Here is a 24,031-nt window from a genome sequence, read left to right as displayed (position 1 = left end):
TGTTATGTGAATGAAATTTTGTCGGCAAGACAAGGGAATAAGAAGAAGAAAAGTTGTTTAAGAATGGATTGGAGTTTTGATTGGGGGCATAAGCGTAGAGTTTTAGAGTTTTTGTTTTTGTGTATAGGTTTTGAAATGGAAAAATGAAGTTAGATAGGCAAAATCTTAAAGCTGACTATTAAAGTAAAGACTCAAACAAGGGAATTAACGTTTAAAATCGTTAATCAAGATTCAAGATATAATAATAAGGTAATCTGATCAAGATAGAATAAGAACCTAGCTAGATCCTAAAATAACTAAAAAGATCATAAGAAAAACAAACAGGGAAAGAAATTACATCCTTAAAGCTTTCGCATATATTTGTCCTTAAATTGTTTTTATTTCATTCTATACTTAACACACTTGGAAATTCGGCTATATTATTTGCCTTCTAGTCAATCAAGAAAGAATAAAGGCTACGGTTGGTGAGACAATAATGAAATTTGTAATATAATGCCTTTTTTTTATACCTAAGAGAAACAACAAAGCTTTAAAAAGAAACCGAACAGTCCCTGAAGTATGAGACTCCACTTATGTCATGAAATAACTATTGCCCAATGCCTGAACGAGGGTTGTAAAAAACATGAGTATGCATGCTAACATTAAACGTATCTTTAATGACATTATATTACATCTCATTACAACTCAACAAATCAACAAATGCAATCTAAATGTTTCTCTACGTACACAGATTAACATCAAATTGTGGAAGGACTCTGTTTAGTTATCCAGATTCTTCTTGTGGTGGAAGAAAATAAAAGAGTTTCATCTTGATAGAGAAGACACCCTAATTCGACATTACATCTGGCTAGAATAACATTGTTGACAAAAAAAAAAAAAAAGGAAAAGATAAAAGAAGTTACCAAGAAACACTTAAAAAATAAAGAAATAAAGAAAAAAAAAAAAAAAAAAGAAGATTGAGATATTAATTGAGCATATCTCTTGAGAGTAACCCAAGCTATACGTGGAAGAGTATATTGTTTTCTAGAGAGGTGTTGAGAGCTGGTGTTCGTTGGTGGGCTGGAAATGGTCAAAGTATTAGAGTATCTAGCCATCCTTGGATTCCAAAAAATGAGTCTTTCTATGTTGATGATGGTAGTGATTTTGTAGAGCATTGAATGCGAGTTTGTGACTTATGCTTCCTAATAAAAGGAGGTGGGATATGTCTAAGATAAATGAGATGTTTACAATAGAGACATAAGAGTTGACAATTCATTTGAGCTTTAATGATAACGATGATAAACTAATGTGGCACTATGAAAAAAAGGGAAATTGTTCGGTTGAGAGTGCTTATTATTTAAGTCAAAATCTTTTTAGCAGGGATGATTTTGGAGTGGTTGGTGAATATTGAGTTGCCACCTAAGTCTAAGGATTTTATTTAGAGGGCATTAAGAGATATTCTCCCTACTAAATTAAGACTTATTAGTGGCATCGCTGCGAATGGGGGCTGTATATTTTGCGACCATGATGAGAATTTGGATCACGTTTTACTGGGGTGTCAAAAAGCTAGAGGGGTGTGGGAGTTGAGTGGGATAGGAGGGTATGCTACTAACACATTTTTTAATAATTTCTTTTTGCAGGTTTATACCACTCAACGAAGAGGTCAAGTTAAAAATTCTATTTTTTATGCATGGAAGATATGGAAATCCAAGAATTTATTTTTATGGCAAAATAAGTGGCATTATATTGCTTCAACATAATCCAAGAATTTGTTTCAACAGTGTGGAGTAATGTAGTAAATTGTATTCATGAGTGGCATTATATTTGCTTCAACATCAAATTTATTGATGCAGGTCCATGCAAAACAAATTCCTTTGTGCTTTGGTCCTTCTACTGATGGTGCTTGGAATTGTTTTATAGATGGAGCTATATTACCTCATTTGTCATGTAGTGGTTTTGGATCGGTGCTAGAAGATCTTGAAGGAAATTATTTGCTAGCTGTCTAGTCTTTTTGATGGGATGTCCACGCCATCTCTAGTTGAAGCCCAAGCTCTCTGTGAGACGCTAGACTGGTTAGAGCAGAATCAATCTACTGTAGGCACCATAGTTATTGATTCACAAGTTTTATTGTTTACTCTTTTATCCTCATCCTTAGATGATTCATATTTTAGATTGTAAGTCTTTATTTTTGCGTCAGCTTGATTTTAGTGTTCGATGGGTTCGTAGGCAAGGAATTATGCGAGCTCAGCTTCATATTTTAGCGCTAGCCTCAAAGTTTGGAATTCAATTCCAAATTGTTTGTTAAACTTCTATTCTCATTAATAAATTTGTTTTGTTTCTTTAAAAAAAAAAAAATTTGAGCGCATGATAAAATATATAATTTCCACAATGACACAAATTTTAAATTAAATTAAAGAATTATTAAGAGAGACGATCTATCACTCTCAAAAAACCTCTTACTAGTTTAAGACTTGTCCATCTTACATACATCACTTTCATATTGTATTTAGTTGATTTGGAATTCGCCTAAGATAAACGAACATCTCAAATTAGAACTTCATCTGGTGCAGATGTTACACAGATAATTTTACCATGATATAAAAATGAATTACTATCTACTTGAGCTAATCTCCTTTCCTCAAAAAAAAAAAAAAAAAAAAAAAAGTTTAAATTTGTTAACGTAAATTACTAAATGGAAAATACACATGAGATGTTTATTTTCAAAGTATCCCACAATTTAAGATTTCCATAAGCATTGTGTATAGGATTGGAGAGAGTAATGAAAAAGAGAGCTTTTTTTTTTTTTTTTTGTTCTGAAGAAAAATATAAATTTAATTAAAAAGGATACCAATACAAAAATAAGATGCATATATAAATAAGTAAGTTTCTATATTTTTACACAAGGAAAAAATTAATAAAGCGCTTATATATCGAATATAAGAGAACTTAGAGTTATGAAGTTATCTTGCAGTTGGGGGATTCAAAAGTTGAAGTGGAGTGTGATCTCTGTTGTAGTTGATTCTGTTATCGTGAAGCTAATTTCTAATTTCTCAGCAGATAGATAGATTGGCTAACTTGAGAGGAGCCTTTTCATTGGGGTGCCATGTTTTAGATCATCCTCCTAATGATATGTTGGTTTGGTTACTTTATGATCTAATGCGATATGGGATTAACGGTGTGATGTGGCAATTAAAGTCTAACGTGTCAACAATACAAGAACACAAATTACGTAATTATTAATAGAGGAAAACAAAAATTTATTTTGTCCAAAAAAATTTCACAAATTATACTAAAGTGAAAATTTGCAAAATCAAGGGTACTTTTTATAAATTTTTTTTTCCTTTAAATTACTCTTAAGTACATCAAAATGGATGGAATAAAAGTACTATTATAAGGATTACATAATAAAAAGTAGCTCTCATGTTTCAATACTTCTGGTTAAATTGGAGAAATCATTCTTTACTTTGTAAGCTTGAATTGTAATTTTTTGAATCTCTAAATTAAATCTTGTTTTGATTTTATATAGTGTTACTCGATCTATTTCTAGACTAAATCTAAATTTGAAAATTATCAAATTTTACAAATTCTTAGAGGATTCAACATGTAATTTCTTTTATAGAAACTCAAAAAACAATATTTGAACAAAAAATTTCCATTACTTTACATGGATTAATGAAATCTCAATTTTTTTTTTTTTTAAATGGCATGATTTTCTTAGATGTACTTCTACACAGGTGCGTATCCATTTTTACCGTACACGATAAATCCGATTAATTCCTGCTCAATAAAAATTTGCATTGTGGAGATCACTTCGCAAGTGCTCTTTATGACTAAACTACCCATTCGAGTTCACGTAATAGCATGAATTATAATCATCATTATCCACAAGTTATTTATGGATGATTGATAAACCACCAAACGATGGGTGATTACCTTAATTGACGCTCCAAAAGTTTGAGCCAACTAAAGTATCTAATTATTTTGTTCCCTAATCGCTTAGTATTATTAGAAGCCCCACAAAATTAACCTTAATCATTACCAAGATTGCCCTTTATCTATTTTTAATCCACAAATTTGGGGCTCAAAAGCAGAAAAAAGTGAAATTTTAACTATTCCAAAAAATAAATGATTTTATTCAATTGTTAAATAGATTTGATTTATTCAATTAGTAAGTTTGTTTGACTGTTTATTGGGTCTGTAGCAAGCCAATAGCAGCTTTGACAACTGTTTTATACGCTAATCCTACACTCTTATTTTAGGGAGTCTCCAAATTTTTAGAGAACATAGGTAAAAGTGGATGAAGGAGGTATTAAATTGAAATTGATGAAATTTATAATATATATATAAAAATAGAGCAGTTTGCATTATATGGAAGCCAAGTGTAAGCCTCTGAAATTATTAAATATGAGGAGGATAATAATTATTTAGCACGGTTGTAAGAAGATAAAGTGTAATAATAGCAATTATAATAAGATAAGTTGTTTTATATTTTTAGATAATGTCTTTATCATGATAATATCTATTAGTTACATCCACCAAGATAATGCATTAAATTAAATTAAAATACAAATAATCCAAGCCATAAAATGAGAAATACTTAATTTATAGCAGCAGCTAAGTTGCACGGACACATAACACAAAATACGGAACGTACGGGATATATGATAATAAGCAATCATTTATAATAAATAAAAAATAAAAAATACTTAATTTTTTATTTTAATATAATTAATTTAAATTAAAATTAAATTACAATACGTATAACCCAAACTATAAAATAAAAAATATTTAATTTCTTATTTTAATGACACAAAAGCAAATTAAAAAAACACTTTATTTTTATTAGTAATAAAAAAAAATCTTGGTTAATTAGTTTGATATAAGGAGCAGTCTCATATATTAGGAGTTAGGTTGTATAGACATGGGATACGATAATTTTTAAAAAATGTAGGATATCCACACGCTTAGGATATAGTATACTAAATAATTAATACATTAATATTTCAAATAAATAAAAAATCATTTATAAAAAATCATAAACATAAAATAAAATAATTAATTTTTTATTTTAATGACAAGCAAATTAAAAAAAAAAACTTATATTTTATTGGTAATAAAAAAAAAAAACCTTAGTTGGTTAGCTTGGTGCAAGGAGTAATCTCATATACCAAAGCTAGGTTGCACAGATATGAGACACGAGATACGGGAACGTACGGATACAATAATTTTTAAAAAGTAGGACATTCATATGCTTAGGACACACTACACTAAATAAGTAATATATTAATATTTCAAATAAATAAAATCATTTATAATCAATCATAAACATAAAATAAAAAATACTTAATTTCTTATTTCAATAGTTAAATTCTCAAAATTATTATCATTATTGAAAAATATATTAATAGTGTGTATGCATTTTTTTTATATAGGTCATATCATACATGACTTTTGCTATTGCATACTTTATGAAAAAGTTTTGCATGATACTTAAGAAAACATAACTTAGTATAACAACTTTTCAACAGATTTCAAAAAGATACAATTTATCATTGTATTATATAATTTTACTATTTTTGAATGATGTTATAAAATACTATTTCGTCTTTTAATATTACCCTGCGCATCGTGCGGATTATAAGAAAAAAAAACAATTTAGATAATATCATATAGGAGGGAAAAAACTAAATTAATATTAATAAGTAAAAACTATTTTATGGAAATAAGAAAAGAATATAAGGGAAAAAAATTCCGATAATTTTCTCTTCAAATTAGAAGGAAAATAAAAAACTATAAAAATAAATTTATAGAGAAAAATTAATTTTATTTTTCTTTTATATCCAAAATAAATAAATAATAAAAGTTTTTTTCGAAAATAAATTTAGTCCATTCTTATTTTTTTGATTATTCATTAAAAAAAAGATACAAAAATAAATTAAAAAAATTATCACGTGATATAGAAACGTACCCGATACGATAATTTAAAAAAAAAGTAGGAGATCCACATGCTTAGGACACACTAAATTAAATAAGTATAATACATTAATATTTCAAATAAATAAACAATCATTTATAATAAATTATAAACATAAAATAAAAAAATATTTATTTTTTTACTCAATTTAATTAGTTAAATTCTCAAAATTATTATCACTATTGAAAAATACACTAATAGTGTGCGTACATTTTTTTTATCAAATATCTTTATGGTATCCGAGTCTTTGATGAATTAATAGTGAAAAAAATTTACTTAGACCATGTATGACCACACAACTAACTGATAATATTAATATTTCTTTTTTCTTAAAAAAATAATTTAAATTTGTAACCGAACTAACTAATTCAACTTAAAAAGAAAATAATTAAAATTATTAATTAAGATTTTTCTTTACCATTTAAAAATAAATGCCAGAAATAAGAACAAATTAGGTGTAGTTTGAAAGTAAAAAGTTTTGATTTCTGAGTATTTCTATTATAAATAAAAATTCACATTAATATTATTTCACTCCATTGGTGAATTAAAATTTTATAAAAGAAATTTTATTAATTGTTTATGTGCCAATTCCCTCGCACAATATTGTAAAATAAAAAAAAAAAGTAAAACTAAAAAATGCCATAAGATTATCCTACAAAGAAAAGCTATAAGATTGTTTTTTACTTTTGAAACATACTACCATATAGAATTGTTAGTATTTAAAAAATAAAGAAAAGCGGCGAGGACAATGGGAAAAAATCAAGAAAATCAAAGAAAAGTGTCTCATCCAATCCTCATTGCCTGCCTTGAACAACGTAGCCAGCACTATAATCGAAAAATTGACTGTGGGACTACAACCTATACTCCCCAATCCAACGCCTCTAAATTTATCATCCTGCACAACCGGCTCTCAGTCTCTTAACTGTCACCGTCTCCGCCATTCTACTGCCACGTGACGGCTCCGCTGCAATCACCAGAGAGAAACAGAGCGCCACCTCTTCTTTACTGCATCATCCAACTCTCCACATTGTCATTTCCTCTCTCTTACCTCTCCATCACATTTTAAACAATTTTTTTTTTTGGTAGATTCTTTGCTCTGTAAATCGCTATTCAAGCTTCGCGAAGCTCGTCAATGGCGGCCGAAACAAGAGGGCGAGTAATTAGCTTATAAGTAGCTCCGGCGAAAGCGACAGTGTACTTGGCTTCTAAGGTTCGTTGCTGCGATGCTACTGCTTACTTTCGTTTCTTCATCTTAGCTCTTGGTCATGGCGATTTCGGTTCAAACTTATTTAATAAAAAATTCGCTGCTTGCCGATTCAGAATAGGGTTTTATATAGTTCTGACGTGGCATGATGACATTGGCCACGCAATTTTAAGATCTTTTATTCCAACAAACGCCACGTCATGATGTTAAGTTTAGTACAATTTTGTTTCAGCTGTTGATGTGCTCTACGGTCCTGATTATAGTGTAGATTAATTCAATTAATTAAAGGAATATAAATTAAATAATACGGTCCTTGTCTCCTGCGGGGCCCTTCGAATTCGATTAATTAGCAATTCTACTGTTAAATTCAGGACAGCCGACACCCGCTAATGGGTCCCACTTTCTTCAACAGAAACGTTGAAATTCTACTTTGCAGAGCAACGTATGGCTTTGAAGCCAAGTCTTTTTAACCGTTAAGCCTCTCTCTAGTCTCTACTGTACTTGCTATTTTGATGTTTCAAGAATTTCAAATTCTAAAATAATTTTTTTTTTGAATGTCTTCTTTTTTTAGCATAACCAAATTGTGGGTTTTTGTTAGATTCTAAACTTTAGCGATTAGCTATTCTGAAAATGGTTGAAAGGTCTATTCGTGTTTGCAATTATGTTCCTATCAAGAAGGTGTGGTGGATGGGTTTGTTTCTTTTCTCCTCTTTTCTCTTTTTGTTTAGTCTAAAGAAAAAACCACTGCTAATCTGCTAGTCTCTATCTACCATTACTATATGGTATTATCAAGTGTCTGTTTCCCATTTCGCTTTTGGACTTTATTAACTTGGCTGATGATATAATCGAATTGTGATTGACTTTTCTTTTTCCGCATTTTGGAGTTATCCATTCTTGAAACTTCCTTCTGTGTGTTTTGCTTGGTTTAGCTTTCACTTCAATTTATTGTATGCAATTCAGTTCGGATTGAACTGGCTTATCTATTCAGGTTATGTTAACGATTATTGATGAATTGTTTGTAAGTTTCCCGTACAAGAAGATAAAGGGTATCATGATATTGAGCTTTGACTAGATGCTTGTTGATAATAGCTATGTTTCAAAAATAATGATGAAGCTGTATGTTACTCTCTAAAGCTTCTACTGAATAATAGTAATTTATTTACTTTAGTAGGTCTTCTTTTTTTTTTTTCTCCATTAATGCGGTTATATATGGTTTGAGGAGTTAAATTCAGGTTGTTATTTGGTTTATGGAGTTACGTCTGGACTGCCTTTGCATTTATCTAATTACTTAATGTGTAATTATGGCAGTTTCTCCTTTAATGAATTGTCTACTTGTCTTTGTTTCTTCAGTCTATCTTTACATCTAAGGCCTATAGTTATATATAACCATCTTATTAGATGTTACTTCTGAGAACTGTATACGATCAATAATTAACTTAGAGCATTTATCACAAGATTTGGCCTATTGGCACCATAATGGAGTTTATAATCTGGTATTCTGTTGCTTTGTATCTTGCTCGTATAGTTTGCACTGCAATGTTTATGGAAAATAATTGGAAGCTTCCATGTTTGTTGACCAACCATGGATTTTCCAATTCCTATCTAATTTGCACCATTTGTCTTGGTTTTCTTGATTGGGGGTTAGCAAGCAGCATGTAGTTTGCTAATCAGTTGAAACTCTTATTTCTTTACTTTTACAAAAATTTAAAGCACTAGTCTTTTTCCTCAAATTGTATATTTTAGTTGAGCTGAATTACTACCGGTTTTCATTAAGCTTTTGTTGCATTTCTGTTGCAGATTGGAGGGTTTAATATCAAGGAGGTTTGGAGAGCAAATCCCAGCTCCTAATGAAGGTTTCCATTCGAGTTCTTTTTTTTTCTTTTTTTTTTTTTCCTTTTGTTGGTTAATTTTTAATAATGAATTTATTTAATTCTTCAATATTTCAACTGTGAATATGTTGAACTAGTATTAGATGTTCTTCTAGGTTGGCACAGAGAATTGACTGGGCAATTTTTGGTCTTATGGCTAGTATATAAATGAAGTTTCAAGTGGAAGTTGTCCTTGCTTGCCTCATTGCTTTGATCTGGTTTCAGCAAGGTTTTTGCGGTTAGTATCAAGTTTAAGCTTTCTATTTCTTTTTTTAAATTATAAAAAATATGGACCCCATTTACCTCTCCCCTCTCTGTTACGTTGACTAGCTAGCGTGGATATCTCCGGTCAAACATGTTCCAGTTAACTTTTCCATTGCAATAGATTTATGAAGAAGTTGGACTATACGTGCATTTATAATTGAACCAGAAACTGGAAGGTGTTTGTTCGGAGATTTCTGGGCAGTAGAAAGTTATCTTTCACGTTTCCCAAAGGAAAGATGTTATAACAAAAGCTTCATAAGGTTAAGTTACCTTTTCAGTTGCAATATGCTAACCTTTTACAACGTGAAGGGTATTATGAATGGGTAAGAATTGTAATTCTTACCATCCATATAAGTGCACTGAACTTTGTTTTATGGTTAACTGGAGATGCAGATGAACTTTCCACGACTTCCAACATTAGCAATTGGACATGTACTTGTTCACTGTCCTATCAAGGAAATCAGAGTTATCTTAAATCTAACTGTTCTAAATCCTGTGATTGCAATAGAGGTATGCTGCTGATTGTGATATACTTATCAAGAAGTTTTGTGTTAGTATTGCCATATGATAGTTACTGCTGAATGTTTAGCAGAAAATAAATTCATTGCTTTATAAATAATTGTCATTTATGAAAATATCCTCTGCAAATCAAATCTTAAAAAAAAGTTTTTGACCTAGGAAATAGTGCCCCAAAAAAAAAAGTCGAGGCTTGAATTTGTGAATCCATAGCCCCCTGTAAAGCTTATTAGAAATAATCTGTAAATAGCCAAGCTTTAGGTATGGCAAACCATAAAGAAGAAAAAGTTGCCTTACTACCATGATATCCTGAAATTATAAAACCCCTGTACATGTTGTGGGAAAATGTCCATGCATTGTGCTTCTATGAAATTAACTTTTCATATTTTTGTCATGATTGACAACTATATTTATTGTTTGTATCTCTTAACTGGCTTGGTTTTATGCAGCATCTGGAGGACCAAGTGGAAGTACATGGACATGTATTTGTGCCACCGATGGATTTCCTAAAATAGCTTCTGGTAGTCATGATACTGCCTGTTTTACAGCCTGCAACTGCACTTCTGGTACTTTTCTCTTTTTTTTTTTTTTTTCTCTATAAAAGCGAATGGGGTGCCTTTGAATATAGGCAGTTTCTCTATTTGTACTAATATGAGACATATAATACAAGTGTACTAAAGGGTATAAAATTACAAGATACAATAAACTGCCTTTGACTATAGGCAGCTTTTCTATTTGTATTAGTATGAGAAATATAATACAAGTGGTATAACTGTGTATAATATTACAAAATAAACTGTTCCTTATTCAAAAAAAAAAGTCCAGTCTGTTAGTATTGTGCATTGTATTAGGTGCTGTTTTCCAAGATAAAAGCCCGGATTTATTTCTTGGTTGAGCTGCTTGCCTTTGGAAGAGACAAAGAGTTATAGCCTGTTATCATGCTTTTCATATTCCCTTTTTAGGACAAGAATCAACCTTGTTATATAATTTAGTTATTATATCATCTGTTTCATGTGTGTTAATCCATGTATCTACACTTGGTCATTTGCTAGTGGTAAGATTTAATCTGTATACTTGATTCTAAACAATATACTTTCTTCTAAACAGGATCCCTTACGCAAACACAAGCTAAAAGAAATCACCTTTCTGGCAAAATTGTTATCATCATTCTGCTGCTCTGCGTCATACTAACAACACTTGCTTTTCTCGGTTCCGTAACATGGTATGTCTACAGAAAAGATAAGTGCCCTATCCAGCCACCAGTATTCTCATCAGACAGAGAAACGAGTTTCAACAGTGCTGCTAACTTAATAAGTCGCAAGGCATCTTCACTTTCAGAAACCAAAATTATTATTGATTCCCCCTTGAATCCTATCTCAGGTAGGTGGGCATTTATTATGATTACAACGTTTTATGTGATTAGCCCGACTTCGTGCTAATCAATTTTTGGCCTCTCAACCGCTTATTGTTCAGTTTTTTAATGAGTTGTTTCCTTCTCAGTGTGTTTTGGCAAGGGTTCTTTATTGTGTAAGAGCAATTCAGACATCATACGTGGTGCCATAATCCGATTTTCCTACTCTGAATTAGAGCATGCAACCAATAAGTTCTCCAATTCCAATCTTATAGGTCTTGGTGGATGCAGTTATGTATATCGTGGTCAGCTTAGAGATGGTAACATTGTGGCAATTAAATGGCTTAAGTCTCAGGGAGGACTTGATGATGATTCTCTCTTTTCAAAAGAGGTTTTTATTATTTCCGTTACTTTTAATATGTTGATTAAGAAAACAGACTTCTCTCCATTCCTGTCTTGAATTGGAAATAAGAGAACTTTTTTTCTCCAAAATATTCCCTTTAAACGCATTGTTGTATTGCTCAGGTTGAAGTGTTATCAAGACTTCATCATTGTCATGTTGTGCCTTTGCTTGGCTACTGCTCAGAATTCCAAGGGAAACATTCTGAGAAGTTGCTGGTCTTTGAATACATGCCTAATGGTAACTTGAGGGATTGTATGGATGGAGTTTTGGGAGAAAGCATGAAATGGGAAACTCGTGTTACAATTGCAATCGGAGCTGCCAGGGGCTTAGAGTATCTCCATGAAGCAGCTGCTCCAAGAATTTTGCACAGAGATGTCAAATCCACAAACATCCTCCTTGATGATAACTGGAGGGCAAAAGTAAGAATATTATATATTGGTTATCTGCTATGGATATTAATTCTTAGTAGGATTGTGAACAGGGCCAGAAATGGAATATTTGGTTAGTGTGTGCAATGTATAAAAGTAATAATTTAGTGGGAGGTAAAAGGTTAAAACTTAATAGAGCAAATTCAAATTAATGTGATTGTATACGCTATAAAATGTTTAAAACCATATACTAATTTAAAAATCCAGTACCTGCCCCCCTGATTCTAAACTTGATTGAATAAAAGTCTTGCAATTGGTTGACATTTGTAATTACTGTGAACTGCAATTGCAGATTACCGACCTTGGTATGGCAAAACGTTTAGAAGCTGACGGTGTTCCAAGCAGTTCCAATTCTCCAGCAAGAATGCAGGGCACTTTTGGCTATTTTGCGCCAGAATATGCAATGGTTGGGAGAGCCTCTCTCATGTCAGATGTTTTCAGTTTTGGGGTAGTTCTCCTTGAGCTTATTACCGGTCGACAACCCATCCATAAATCAACCAGCAAAGGAGAAGAAAGCCTTGTCTTATGGGTAAAGTAAATCATCTTCATTGTATCGCATGCATTTACCCTTTACTTTTCCTGGGGCGGTCAAAATAACTTGACAGCATGTATCCTTTGCAGACTATCATAAATTCTTTAGTAGACAAAAAATTACTGTTGTTTTCATGTTTGGTTCTATGTATTGGCATTGCGCACGCAGGGAAAGTGGCCATTACTTGTATTATTGTCTCATGACCTTGTTTCATTAAGAAAACAATTTGCAAGTCAAAACAGTTTTGGAAATAATATTACTGATATGGTTTGCACTTCTCATTTTTGCAGGCTACTCCTCGTCTGCAGGACAGTAGGCGAGTAATATCCGAATTGCCTGACCCACGTTTGAAAGGAAATTTCCCTGAAGAAGAAATGCAAATAATGGCTTACCTAGCGAAGGAATGCCTGCTGATGGATCCTGATGCACGGCCATCTATGAGTGAGGTTGTACAAATCCTCTCAACTATTGCAGCAGATAAATCTAGGAGGAGAAACATCCCTGTAAATCTCTTTCAGGTAATATAACTTTCATAGCTAACCTAACAGGTACATTTTTTTTAGTTGGTAATTTTTTTTAATGGTTATAATTGTGTACTGTAAATATTATCCGAAATTTCCTCAAATGGTAATTCAGCCACATGCATATGCAACTTTGATTACATCAAACAAATTTAACATGCTTCATTTGCCATTCAGATGTCTTCCAAACACAGCATGAAAACTGAGCTGCATATACAAAAACCGGAAAGTCGAGTTGATGCAGTAGAGCTGAGACGAGACATCTCGGCCAAACAGTCACCTGTATGTTCTATGCAATTAGACATTGAGCGTAGTCTTTCCGTTGGACACAACACTAAAGAAGCAGACATTCAGATGTCTTCCAGACAAAGCATGAAGACTGAGCTGCATATACAAAAACCAGAAAGTCGAGCTGATGCAGCAGAGCTGAGACGAGACATGTCAGCCAAACAATCAACTGTATGTTCTATGCCATTAGATGTTAAACATACTTTCTCCATTGGACACAATACTAGAGAAGCAGATATAATTTCGGCCGAGTATATAGAAAGGTTGATCCTCTTGACTTCTAAAGCTCGGAGTTGGCGCGCGACAGATGATGAAGCTGTGGATTTAACAGAACCTCGGTTTGAAACATTCCACATGGCAAATGTGAAGTCTCCCTGACAAACTAGCTGATTAAAAGCAAAAGTGTTTGATCTAGCTTTATGCAGATTTCTGGTACAAGGTATCTTGTTTTCTTAAATAGAGAGGAAAAAAGCAAGTTATATCTTTTTCTTTTTCATTAGAGATTTATTCTTCTTTTGAAGTTATAAAAGAAACAAAAAACAAAAAATAGGAAAAAGATCTCAGGATGATTCTTAAATCTTTACTTGACTGTATTTAATTTTTCTCGTACAGTAAAAGATAACTGCAGAGAATTCATATAGCTAGTCTTTTTTTTTTTAATCTTCGATTGATTTTTGGCTTGATGGTTACATCTTGCACCAAAATTTGTACGGTAAGGATATTCATTTAAAATTTTTGTGATTAAAATGATCAGCTGTAAATTGATGTTCTTACACGAGGGGACAAACTTAAATCGGTGAAAACAATTGTATTCGACAGGGCTTAACTCGAAACTTCTCATTCCTCACATAAGCAAGAAGACCAACCAAATCGCCATCTGATTGACAACAAAATTGGACCTTTAAATGAGGGAAACAAAAAAGAAACGTAGAATTTTGTTTCTATTTGATTGTTAGTCTTGCTAGAGACATTGCTCAGAGTCGTTAATAGGCATTTGATTCAATTTAATCTAAATGCTTTGATCCTTATTCTCACATAAACTTAATGTAATTATAAATGTCATCACCTAATAGTTTGATTAATTAAAATGGTAATGAAATGATTTTTTTTTGTAAAACAAATTATAATAATAAGTTCACACATTGTAGTTGAACAGCCCAAGGTAAAATGAGGAATTCCTTCTGCAGCCATTCAAATACTCTGTTGGAAACTACCATAATCAAGCAAATTGAATTAAAAACACATGGTAAGTAAAGCAATCCGATTAGGTGTCTTTGTTTATTTGTTAGTTGGGATTTCCAATTTGCAATTCTTGTTTTTTCACTCTTTGAATGGTAGTTGAGGTTATGACTTGAAGAAAGTGTGCACATATTTATATCTACATTATTGCTATCTATCTGCCTTTCTTGGACAGAGGTATTTTCACCAGGCACAAGTATTAGTCAATCATTTTAGGTCACCAATGGATCCACCTCCACCTCCAAGTACACCACTGCTTCCTCCGGCACCGGCTGGTGGAGGATTCCTAGATTCATGGTAAGGTGTTCTTTTTAAAAAAAAAAAAAAAAAAAAAAAAAAAAAACCCTTATGTTGTTTCATTTCATTGACTAATATCAAGAAACAATGAGATCTAAAATTTGAGCTTATTATTTAGTTTCTATAAGATTCTCTTTTTTTTAATTACTATTTTGCAGTTTATGGTTTCTGTGTTGCTGTGGTCTGTTTACAAGCTGCTGTCCTCCACTATTTGAACCTGGGCCTCCTCCTCCTTGAAGATGCAATTTTTTTGGTTCAATTACTTTCCTTTTCTTGGAATATTTGTGTATTTGAAATGAAAATTGGAGTATATGTTTTGATGATTAAGCTTTTTATGTTAAAAAAATTCAAGGTATTCTTGAGTTGCATTCATGGAGTTTGAAAATTCTGCCATTGTTTTTTTTTTCTTTTGTTCTTCTTCTTTGTTTGTATTTGTCTTTAAGAGCTGAATCACAGTTGCAACTCCACTAATGTAGCTTCTCAATTTTTTTTTCTTTGTTAAAAGTTTGACAATGGAAGTTGTCTGTGTTTGGTTGCATAATTATTATTGTTACAAAGGTTACTTCCTTTATATGTAAAAAGAGCATTTATAGAATTTTATATCAAATATATTTCAAATTATGGACCAATTTGAAGATGAGAAATGCAGAGCAGCCTTCAAACTTATTTTATATTTTTTTCTTTAATTCATAAATTAGTGGTAGGTCCATATGCAATTGGCAAAGATCCAGGTTCAAATCCCCACTTTCAATACTAAAAAATAAAATAAAATAAGTGATTTATATTTTTAAGAAATGTTTTTTTTTTTTTTAATTTCCATTGATATTTCCATCTTCCATATAACAATTGGATGGTCGACTAATCACTTTCAAATTAGAAGGAATTATGTATAGTTAAAAGTAATTATATTTTGTTTTGTTACATTATGATTAACCAAATATAAATCAAGAATATTTATGTCTTAGTTTAAAATTTTGTTTCAAACAATTTTAAAAATCAACTCTCTCAAATCAATTTAGTGTAGTCATATACTATCACAAATTTCTTTTCCGGTAATATAATTTATAAAAGGAGAATTATTTTTTAGTCCCTTGGTTATGATTAAATACATCACTTCATTTTTGCTTCTTTTAAAATATATAATTACGTTGCTAATCAGGTGGTGGTCTGGTTGCTCTTCTCATTTATGTGAGGAGTAGAATGTCTCAAATTAGAGTCGTTTCAACTACAGTTTTCACTAATTTGATGAGTCAAAAGAAAAATATCTCCTGTTGTGTAGCTCGTAGTATTATCTCGGCTCATATAAGTCTCCAGTGAATTAAAAAAAAAATTACGTTTTTAACTTTCAACTCCGTTCAATTCCTCAGTCTTTTTGTCAATTTTTTTAGATTTTTTGTCAAAATTGTCAAATACAATCAAGTAGAGATTTGATGTAGCGTTTACTACCGAAAATATAATAGAATTAACAAAAAATCAAAATTGGTAAAAGAAATAATCACATATTTCAAAAAAGCAACTATAATAAAATCCCTAAACAAAATTTTCATTCTTTGGCTCAAAACATCTATTTATGCAATTATTTTTTCTTCAATTAATAAATTAGTTGAAAGAAAATAATCATAAATAATTTTAAAAAATACACCCTTTTTTTTTGTATTTAAAAAAATTTGTTTCCATCAACAATATCTTTTTTTTTTATTTTTTTCGTGAATATCCTCATCTTCTATTTAACAGTTGAATGAGAGAATAATCACTTTTAAGCTAGCAATGATTATATTTAATTAAAAATAATTAAATTGAATACCATTAATCAAATATAAATGGAGAACATTTATGTATTAACTTAAAATTTTGTTTAAACAATTTTAAGAATCAACTATCTCAACTCAATTTAGTGCAGCCGTATATGTTGGTGTTTGAAATTTATAAACATTAATCACAAATTTCCTTCCCAATAATATAATTATAAATTTATAATAATGATAAAATGAACCCTTTAAATCGGTAACGACATCGTTTGTCATTCAAAATACAGGAGACGAAAAACCTGTAACGACTCAGCAAAGTTCTCAAAAGCGCACAGTTCACTTGAAAACCTTTAGAACTCGTAAGAAACAGAGAAAGAATGGCCTCCAAACCTGGTTTAGCTCCGACCACTTATTCTCCGACTCCGCCGCTGAAATCCCGGCCTCCCATTTTTAAAGATTCCGATGTTGATTGGGTCCGTCCCGACGGCCGCGGCTTCCACCAGTGTCGACCCGCTTGTACTCTCTCTCTCTCTCTCTCTCTCTCTCTCTCTCTCAAATGGTTTTCTAATGATATTTTAGTAGAATTGATTTTGTTTTTTTGATATTTCTTTTGAGACATCGATTGCTTACTTTTGTTGTACTCTTTTCAGTACTTGATCACTCCCTGTTACTTGTTCCACTCGTTGTTTTTGTTTTTTTTTCATTGATATTTTTTGTCTATGGTCAGTTTTTCAATATGGGTATTTGCAGAATTCATTGGGGTTTTGCTTGTATATTTTTCCCTTATGTTATGTTTGCTTTATCTCTCAGTAGAGTGAACAATGAGCACATGCAATATTCTCAAGTAGTTCTGCTATAAAGTTGTGTTTTTGTTCTTCTGCTCGGGTTTATTTTGGTTTTCAATTATCTGATTATGTTCTACTTGTGTGTTTGGTTCACATAATTGGTTGATTGGATTAACGTGGGTCTTTCTGTTTTTTTTTTTTTTTTTTTTTTTTTTTTTTTTTTTTTTTTTTTGGGTATGAAACATTTTCCCTGGAGAGAAAAAGGATATGGCTCCATTGATCTTTTTCCATTTTAGAAGAATGACATCGTGGAATTTTTATTTCTCCTTTTTGTTTCTGGATGTATTATTGGTAGACAACCACTTGTATTTGTAGTTGTGGTTTAGTCATTTGAATTATCTGTACATCTACAAGGAATATATTTCATTTAATAAGTCTCATGTGCATGTTTAAGTGTACAAGAGGTTTAATGCTTCCTTCAAGTTTTGATCTTGTAGTTAGCATGCGACATTTCACATGTGCATCAGTCGTTTAAGATTTTTTTTTTTTTTTTTTTTTTTTTTTTTTTTTTTTTTTTTTTTTTTGAGAAAATTGTTTAAGAATGTTGTTCACTTGTTCTTGTGCCAAAATTTTACTCCGGGATTTTGATCTGTCTTGTACTCTGCGTTATGCTTTCACCCTAATGTGTTTCTGTAGTTCCAACTCTTCACTTTGCCATAGTGTGTCCTTGTTGGACATGAATCAAACACTTAAACGTTAAAATGAACATGGATACTTTGATATAATTGTCCAAAAGTAAGGGAAAAAAAATATGAAAAACCTAAAGTTACCTGAGTTGAGTCTTAATGAATATGTATTTGATACATATATCCAAGTTCAATCAACATATGTTGTTGATTGATTGTCTGTTAAACTTTTGTTACATTACATGTCTTAGCTATTTCTCTGTTGTTTTATCTTGCTTTATTTTTTTTTTCCATAATGTGATGGCTGAGATGTTTCAAGATTATAAACAGTAGGTGTGTTTTTGTATTCCAATGATTGTGGCTGCTTGTTGGAGTTTCATTTGTTACAATACTTAACAAAGCTCCTAAATATTGAATGAAATTATATGGATCATGCATATCGCTCTTTGTTATTGCCATCTTTGTGTTCCACTTTCAAATCTAATTACTTTCTAAAGGATGCTGTATTTTGGTTGTTTCGAAGTGTTATTTGTATGAATAGCAATTGGATTGCTCCCTTGTTCGTTTATCATTTGTTCCAGGATAGTTTAAATCTATTACTAGCAGAAATCCTTCTTAGAAACTTGACCTTTTGTATTCACATATAAAAGTATGCTGCTGCTTGGAAGTTGTTTGCCTTTTGCACGTAGGATCCTCATAGATTGTCGATTATTTACTTGTTCTCCCCTTCAGTCTCCTTTTCCAATTGAGGATCCACTGTTTAGTATTTGAGTGAAAATGCCATGGATAAGAGTGAGTCTCATGTTTTGTGAACAGTTTTACGTTGTGATAGATGCTAAACCGTATTGGTTTTTCCTTTTTAAGAATGTAGGTGCATGAATACACCTTTTCTATTATCTTCTTGCTGGACACACACACACAGAGACACACAAACATGAGTGGTTGTGTGGTTTTGCTGTGATTTACTTGAAAGATCATTAAGTTTTTTTTTCACTTGCAGTTTTCAGAACTGGTGCTGTGAACGCTGCTGCAGGATCAGCTTATGCTGAGTTTGGAAATACAAAGGTTATTGTGTCTGTGTAAGTAAATGGTTTCCCTTGTGAATATCATCTTCTTCTTGATCTCTTGTGTTTTCTATCTGTAATTTCTTTTGCCAATTTATTGATAAGTTGATAATATGGACTTATATTCTAGCTACTCATTCTGGCAGTGATATGCAATAGAAACATGTTTTATATTTTACTGCTCTTTCTTGGTTCAGATTTGGGCCCAGAGAAAGTAAGAAAGCAATGATGTATAGTGACGTAGGCCGGTTGAATTGTAATGTGAGCTATACAACTTTTGCTAGCCCAATCCGTGGAGAGGTATATGAGATGAAGTCATCTAATGATGTTTTACATTTCTATTTTTGTTTTGCAAGTTATTGGTATCTAATATGCGAGGATATATGTTTTTTTTTTTTTTTTTTTTTTTTTTTTTTTTCTGTTAGGGATCAGACCATAAAGAATTTTCTTCAGTACTTCATAAAGCTTTGGAAGGTGCAATAATGTTGGAAACTTTCCCCAAGACAACTGTAGATGTTTTTGCTTTGGTGTTGGAATCTGGTGGCAGTAAGTTACAGCTTCAAATTAACCTTTAAATCTTGGCCTTTTTAAGTTCTGAAAAAATAAAAGGGTGAAGGAAAGTTAGAAAATTTAAATTTGTCTCCAGTTGTATTCCTGCACAAAGGAATGATAGTGTAGTATGCTTACTGCTGGATATCACAATATTCTGTCTTTAAGCACCAAACTGATATTGGCACTGTTGCTTTTCTGTTTAAGTTTGATAACGTATAAGCCTTAATAGTTATTAATTTTTTATCTAGGACTTTCTTTGCAATTTTGTGCCCTGTTGCTTCACATAATTGGTAAAACGTAAGATGCTGAAAAAGTTAATTGACTTTGAACTCATCAATGGGCTCCATCCTTTCATTTGCAGGTGATATTCCTGTTGTAATATCTTGTGCAAGCCTTGCCTTGGCTGATGCAGGGATTATGATGTATGATCTTGTTGCGGGAGTTTCAGTGGTATGCATCCTGGACAGGCTTCTGTTTTTCTAACACTTCTTGTTTGTGTTGAGCATAAAGTTAACATCACATAGTTATACGCGCTGATATTCTTAGAACCTTAGCATTGTTTAAATATCTTAATAGTGTTCATCTACTTAGTCTGTTTGATTAATGTCTGATGCAAATTATTAAAACAACTTTTGACTACCTAACAGAGAACTAAAACTTTCAATAGTTCCAAACAGTTATGTTCTTATTGTTACTGACTCAATTAATTTGGTCCTACCAATTCACATTCCTCATCAGGAAAAAAGGGAGTCCCTTAGCACCTAAAATCCTCTATTGTGATTCTGATGCTTTATCTGTGCGTTTTCATCGTCTTCCACACTATGTGCAGCTCTGTATAACGCTTAATCCATCTTAGGGATCATAATTCATAGCCAAGAAGAGATTGAGTTCATGGATATAATTGTTCTTCTTGTTGCTGATGCAAGCAACTTAATACCATTCGGTTGTATCTTCACCATTTTTGCATGCATTTTTTTCATTTTCACTGTCCCTTGACTATAATAAGTGACTTCATGTAGTAAATTTGTCAACTGGATTTTAAATAGCCTTCTAGCTCTAGTGTTTCTCTGTTTGGACTTTGGAGAATACATAGTGGTGGAGCCACGAGGACCAGAGGGGTGTCAATCTCCCCAACAAGAGAAGTTCTCAATTTCATTTCTAACTGCTGGTATTTTTTTTATTGAATATGTGATTGAACAGGATGATGGAGAGTGGAAATTGAGTGGCTACATTAAATTTGTTGCACATTGGCATATTTCTTTTGCATCTAGTGTTGTCAAGATCTTTCAATCTATAGAACTCATTATATGGTCAAAACCTTTCTAGAATGGAGTGGTTCAAAGCTACAAATGCTTTTACTTTATGCCTTCTTTTTTCTCCTTTTCCATTTTTGTTTAAGATAAATTTAGCTGCTTTAATCCCTTGCACTTGGATGTTGAGTTCCTTTTGTCCAACTTGCACATGCGCTAGCCATTAACTTCTTTTGGTGCATAGTCCTGTCTTGGTACAAACCTCATCATTGATCCGATTTTGGAAGAGGAAAGCTGTCAGGATGGAAGCTTTATGATTACTTGTATGCCTTCCCGGTATGAGGTCACTCAGCTTACTGTTACAGGGGAATGGTCTGCTGCAAAGATGAATGAGGTATATCTATTAAATTGCCAGTATATTTATCATTGATATCACATTAACTTTAAGCAACATATGGTGTATGCAGCTTCTGTGATTTAGCTGTACTAATTTTTGGTTTTACAAACAGGCAATGCAGCTTTGCCTTGATGCTTGCTCGAAGCTTGCAACAATAATGAGATCGTGTTTGAAAGAGGCTGCTTCATCCTCACAAGATTAGAAAGAAACCATGAATAGCAATTTTGCCAATCTATTGTAGGTCATACCTCTTTAGCCACTAATCAATCCTTGTTTTTCACCTCCTTTTTCTTTCCCCCATTTCTGAAGACATAATTTATGGCGTTTGCAGGATTTTTCAGATTGGAATTTGCCCAAGTTTCACTTAACCATCACATTAAAATTTTCCTGGCTTTCTCCTTGCTGCTTGTGTATTTTTGCAGCCCATTTGTTCTTTAAGTTAATTATTCATGGATAAATTTTGGGTTCAGATTTCCATTCAGCATTTCTCTGTTAAATGCTTATGTAGGAATTTAGCAACTTCTTATTAGTTGAAGTACATACGCTGTAAATGATTACAGTTCGTTTAGTATTAATTTGTTTTCAGTTCAGACTTTTTTTCTTTCTTTACTATTTTGTTTACAGATTCAAAACTAGAATCTTTTGATGGTTTTATCTCACCTCGCGCGTTTTGTGCCAAATAAAAAAAAAAATTAGAGTTTTAGAAAATGAAGAGCCGAAACCAAACTTTTATATATAATAAACTTTTCATCTTAAAAATTATATTTATATATATATATATATATATATATATATATATAAAATTAAACTTTTAATGATTATTTTATATTTTAACAATTGTTACTATTATTAAATACTAATATTTATTAATTAATGGTTATCAGTTATTATTATTTGCTATGAATTAAGTCATGGCTTATTATACTATTGGTTTGAGTTGACAGATGGAGAAAAGTGGTAAATAAATATATCAGAAGGATATAGTTCTCATAGCACGTGTAGGAGAGGCCATTGGTACTTGGACCCATAAAATCCAGGCTGTGAGTGTGAAGAATTCAAAAATTGGGTGATTTGATGTAATAACTAATTTGTAATTAATGCAAGCACAGGGTCTGTCTGTTTGGATATGTAAACGAATAAAAAAAAAATAATTAAAATAATTATTTTAATTAAAAAAAATTAAAAAATAATGAACAATATACTGATATATGACACTTTTATTAAACACGTTTATGATAAGATTTAATCTCATTTAAACCTAGAATAAATAAATTTTATTTGGAGATATTATATGAAACTAAGATTAACTTTTAAATTTATAAATTTATAAATTAAGCATGAAAAAATATTTGTGAACTCATCCAAAACGAAATTTCATTTGGATGCAATAATAATTTAGTATCGGTTCACTTTTGACTTATTTTTTAACCTTCACACAAGATTTATTTAGAATAATTAATTAAACGGCAATCCAGAGAAGACATGTAGAAAAGGATTTTAAATGGCAATTTGGTTTTGGGTCTATCTTAAAAATTCCGAACGAGGACCTGTACTTAAAAATGTACATCAAAAGAGAAGAGGCCACGCACACGTAGGGCAATAGCCAGCTTTTGCTGTCAAATGATTGATAAATTCCACCGCACCACACCTCTTTCCTTCAATGCAAACTTGCTAATTAATACTTTAATTAATTAAAAAATAACTCAGATTAGCCATCACCGACAAGTGCCCTAATCCACAATCATGTAGTATATGTTACCATGCAATAAATTAGTAGGCTCTCCCATCTACTTTAATACTAATAAATAAACATTTTATCTTGTTTCACTTTAAATATTTATTTAGAATTTTGAGAATATATTAATAATTTTTTTTTAATTTTATCCATATTTGGAAGGTGTTTTTTAATAAAATTAAATGGATAGATTTTATTTTAAGAAGCGTAATTTAGACATTTCATCATATATTTTTAGAAAATCAATGTATTCCAATAATTTTTTTAATCATTATAAAAAGATCAAATGTTACTATTAAAATGGAACCAAGGGAGCATTGAGTTTTGAATTCTATGCCTTTTATATATAGAGAGAAATGCTATATAGTATTTTAAGTTCACACCTAATTTCTTCATCTAATCTTGATTTAGTTCCTCTGTGTAGGAATCTAACAACTAGTACTCCTTCCATTTCAAAATATAAGTCGTTTTTGAGTATTTTAAAAGTAATAAATGAATTTTTTCCATTTTACCTTTATTTAAATTAGACACAATAACTATCTTCACGAATTACTCTTAATATTGTGATAATTACCCTTGATTTTATTATAATTTACGAGAATTAATTACTTCCTTAATTCTCGTGCAAAAACCTTAAACATTTTATATTTTAGGGCTAAATCGTTAGAAACAATCCCAAACTTTGCTGGTTATTTTAATTGAATCCTAAGTTTAACTTTTTTCTCCTAGTACCATGAACTTCGACATTAGTCGTAATAACATCCTAATTTCTAACTTAATTATAATTTTAATAAACCCTAACTAAAATTCAAAGCTTAAAAAATGGCAAAAAAAAAAAAATCTAAACTAATATTCTATACTTATAACTAACTAAATCACATATAAAATGGAAAAAGAGATAGTATTATATATTAATTTCTATTTGGAAAGACCAATACATAGTTTAATGG

The 24,031-nt window shown here is 31.3% G+C and overlaps 2 protein-coding genes and 1 long non-coding RNA gene across 21 annotated transcripts; all 3 read left to right on the top strand.

The window, feature by feature from the left end:
* Positions 1-6,684: 6,684 nt before the first annotated feature.
* Positions 6,685-13,968, top strand: NCRK (Protein kinase superfamily protein). Of its 18 annotated transcripts, none has more exons than XM_020676906.3 (11): positions 6,685-7,163; positions 8,955-9,010; positions 9,187-9,263; positions 9,677-9,799; positions 10,255-10,371; positions 10,913-11,185; positions 11,306-11,547; positions 11,682-11,978; positions 12,280-12,516; positions 12,810-13,037; positions 13,218-13,968. In XM_020676906.3, the coding sequence occupies exons 3-11, from the start codon at positions 9,194-9,196 to the stop codon at positions 13,704-13,706; spliced, it is 2,076 nt and encodes a 691-aa protein (XP_020532565.1). In that variant the 5' UTR covers positions 6,685-7,163; positions 8,955-9,010; positions 9,187-9,193; the 3' UTR covers positions 13,707-13,968. The 18 variants fall into 18 exon arrangements, with proteins under 18 accessions (XP_020532565.1, XP_012064781.1, XP_020532564.1 ...); XM_012209391.4 differs by having other exon boundaries at positions 9,142-9,263; XM_020676905.3 differs by having other exon boundaries at positions 9,130-9,263.
* Positions 13,969-14,481: 513 nt separating this feature from the next.
* Positions 14,482-15,232, top strand: LOC149498846 (uncharacterized). The gene is made up of 2 exons (XR_016321507.1): positions 14,482-14,864; positions 15,023-15,232. It is a non-coding gene; the product is annotated as an uncharacterized LOC149498846 (long non-coding RNA).
* A 1,650-nt stretch (positions 15,233-16,882) lies between these two features.
* Positions 16,883-21,936, top strand: RRP41L (3'-5'-exoribonuclease family protein). 2 transcript variants are annotated; one of them, XM_012209403.4, is made up of 8 exons: positions 16,883-17,128; positions 19,084-19,162; positions 19,345-19,447; positions 19,573-19,693; positions 20,061-20,149; positions 21,194-21,343; positions 21,459-21,583; positions 21,678-21,936. In XM_012209403.4, the coding sequence occupies exons 1-7, from the start codon at positions 16,990-16,992 to the stop codon at positions 21,546-21,548; spliced, it is 771 nt and encodes a 256-aa protein (XP_012064793.1). In that variant the 5' UTR covers positions 16,883-16,989; the 3' UTR covers positions 21,549-21,583; positions 21,678-21,936. The 2 variants fall into 2 exon arrangements, with proteins under 2 accessions (XP_012064793.1, XP_020532676.1); XM_020677017.3 differs by having other exon boundaries at positions 21,459-21,587.
* The last annotated feature ends 2,095 nt before the right edge of the window (positions 21,937-24,031 follow it).

This window comes from Jatropha curcas, chromosome 1, assembly GCF_041381405.1.
Source record: "Jatropha curcas cultivar XTBG-Jc1 chromosome 1, XTBG_Jcur_1.0, whole genome shotgun sequence".
NCBI lineage: Eukaryota > Viridiplantae > Streptophyta > Magnoliopsida > Malpighiales > Euphorbiaceae > Jatropha > Jatropha curcas.
This window is presented reverse-complemented; position numbering and strand designations above follow the sequence as displayed.

Coding starts and splice junctions, on each gene's coding strand:
- NCRK (XM_020676906.3), top strand. CDS start 9,194: ATGAAGTTTCAAGTGGAAGTTGTCCTTGCTTGCCTCATTGCTTTGATC. Junction 10,372..10,912: donor AGCCTGCAACTGCACTTCTG/GTACTTTTCTCT, acceptor TCTTCTAAACAG/GATCCCTTACGCAAACACAA. Junction 13,038..13,217: donor TCCCTGTAAATCTCTTTCAG/GTAATATAACTT, acceptor TTTGCCATTCAG/ATGTCTTCCAAACACAGCAT.
- RRP41L (XM_012209403.4), top strand. CDS start 16,990: ATGGCCTCCAAACCTGGTTTAGCTCCGACCACTTATTCTCCGACTCCG. Junction 17,129..19,083: donor CCACCAGTGTCGACCCGCTT/GTACTCTCTCTC, acceptor TTTCACTTGCAG/TTTTCAGAACTGGTGCTGTG. Junction 19,694..20,060: donor GGTGTTGGAATCTGGTGGCA/GTAAGTTACAGC, acceptor TTTCATTTGCAG/GTGATATTCCTGTTGTAATA.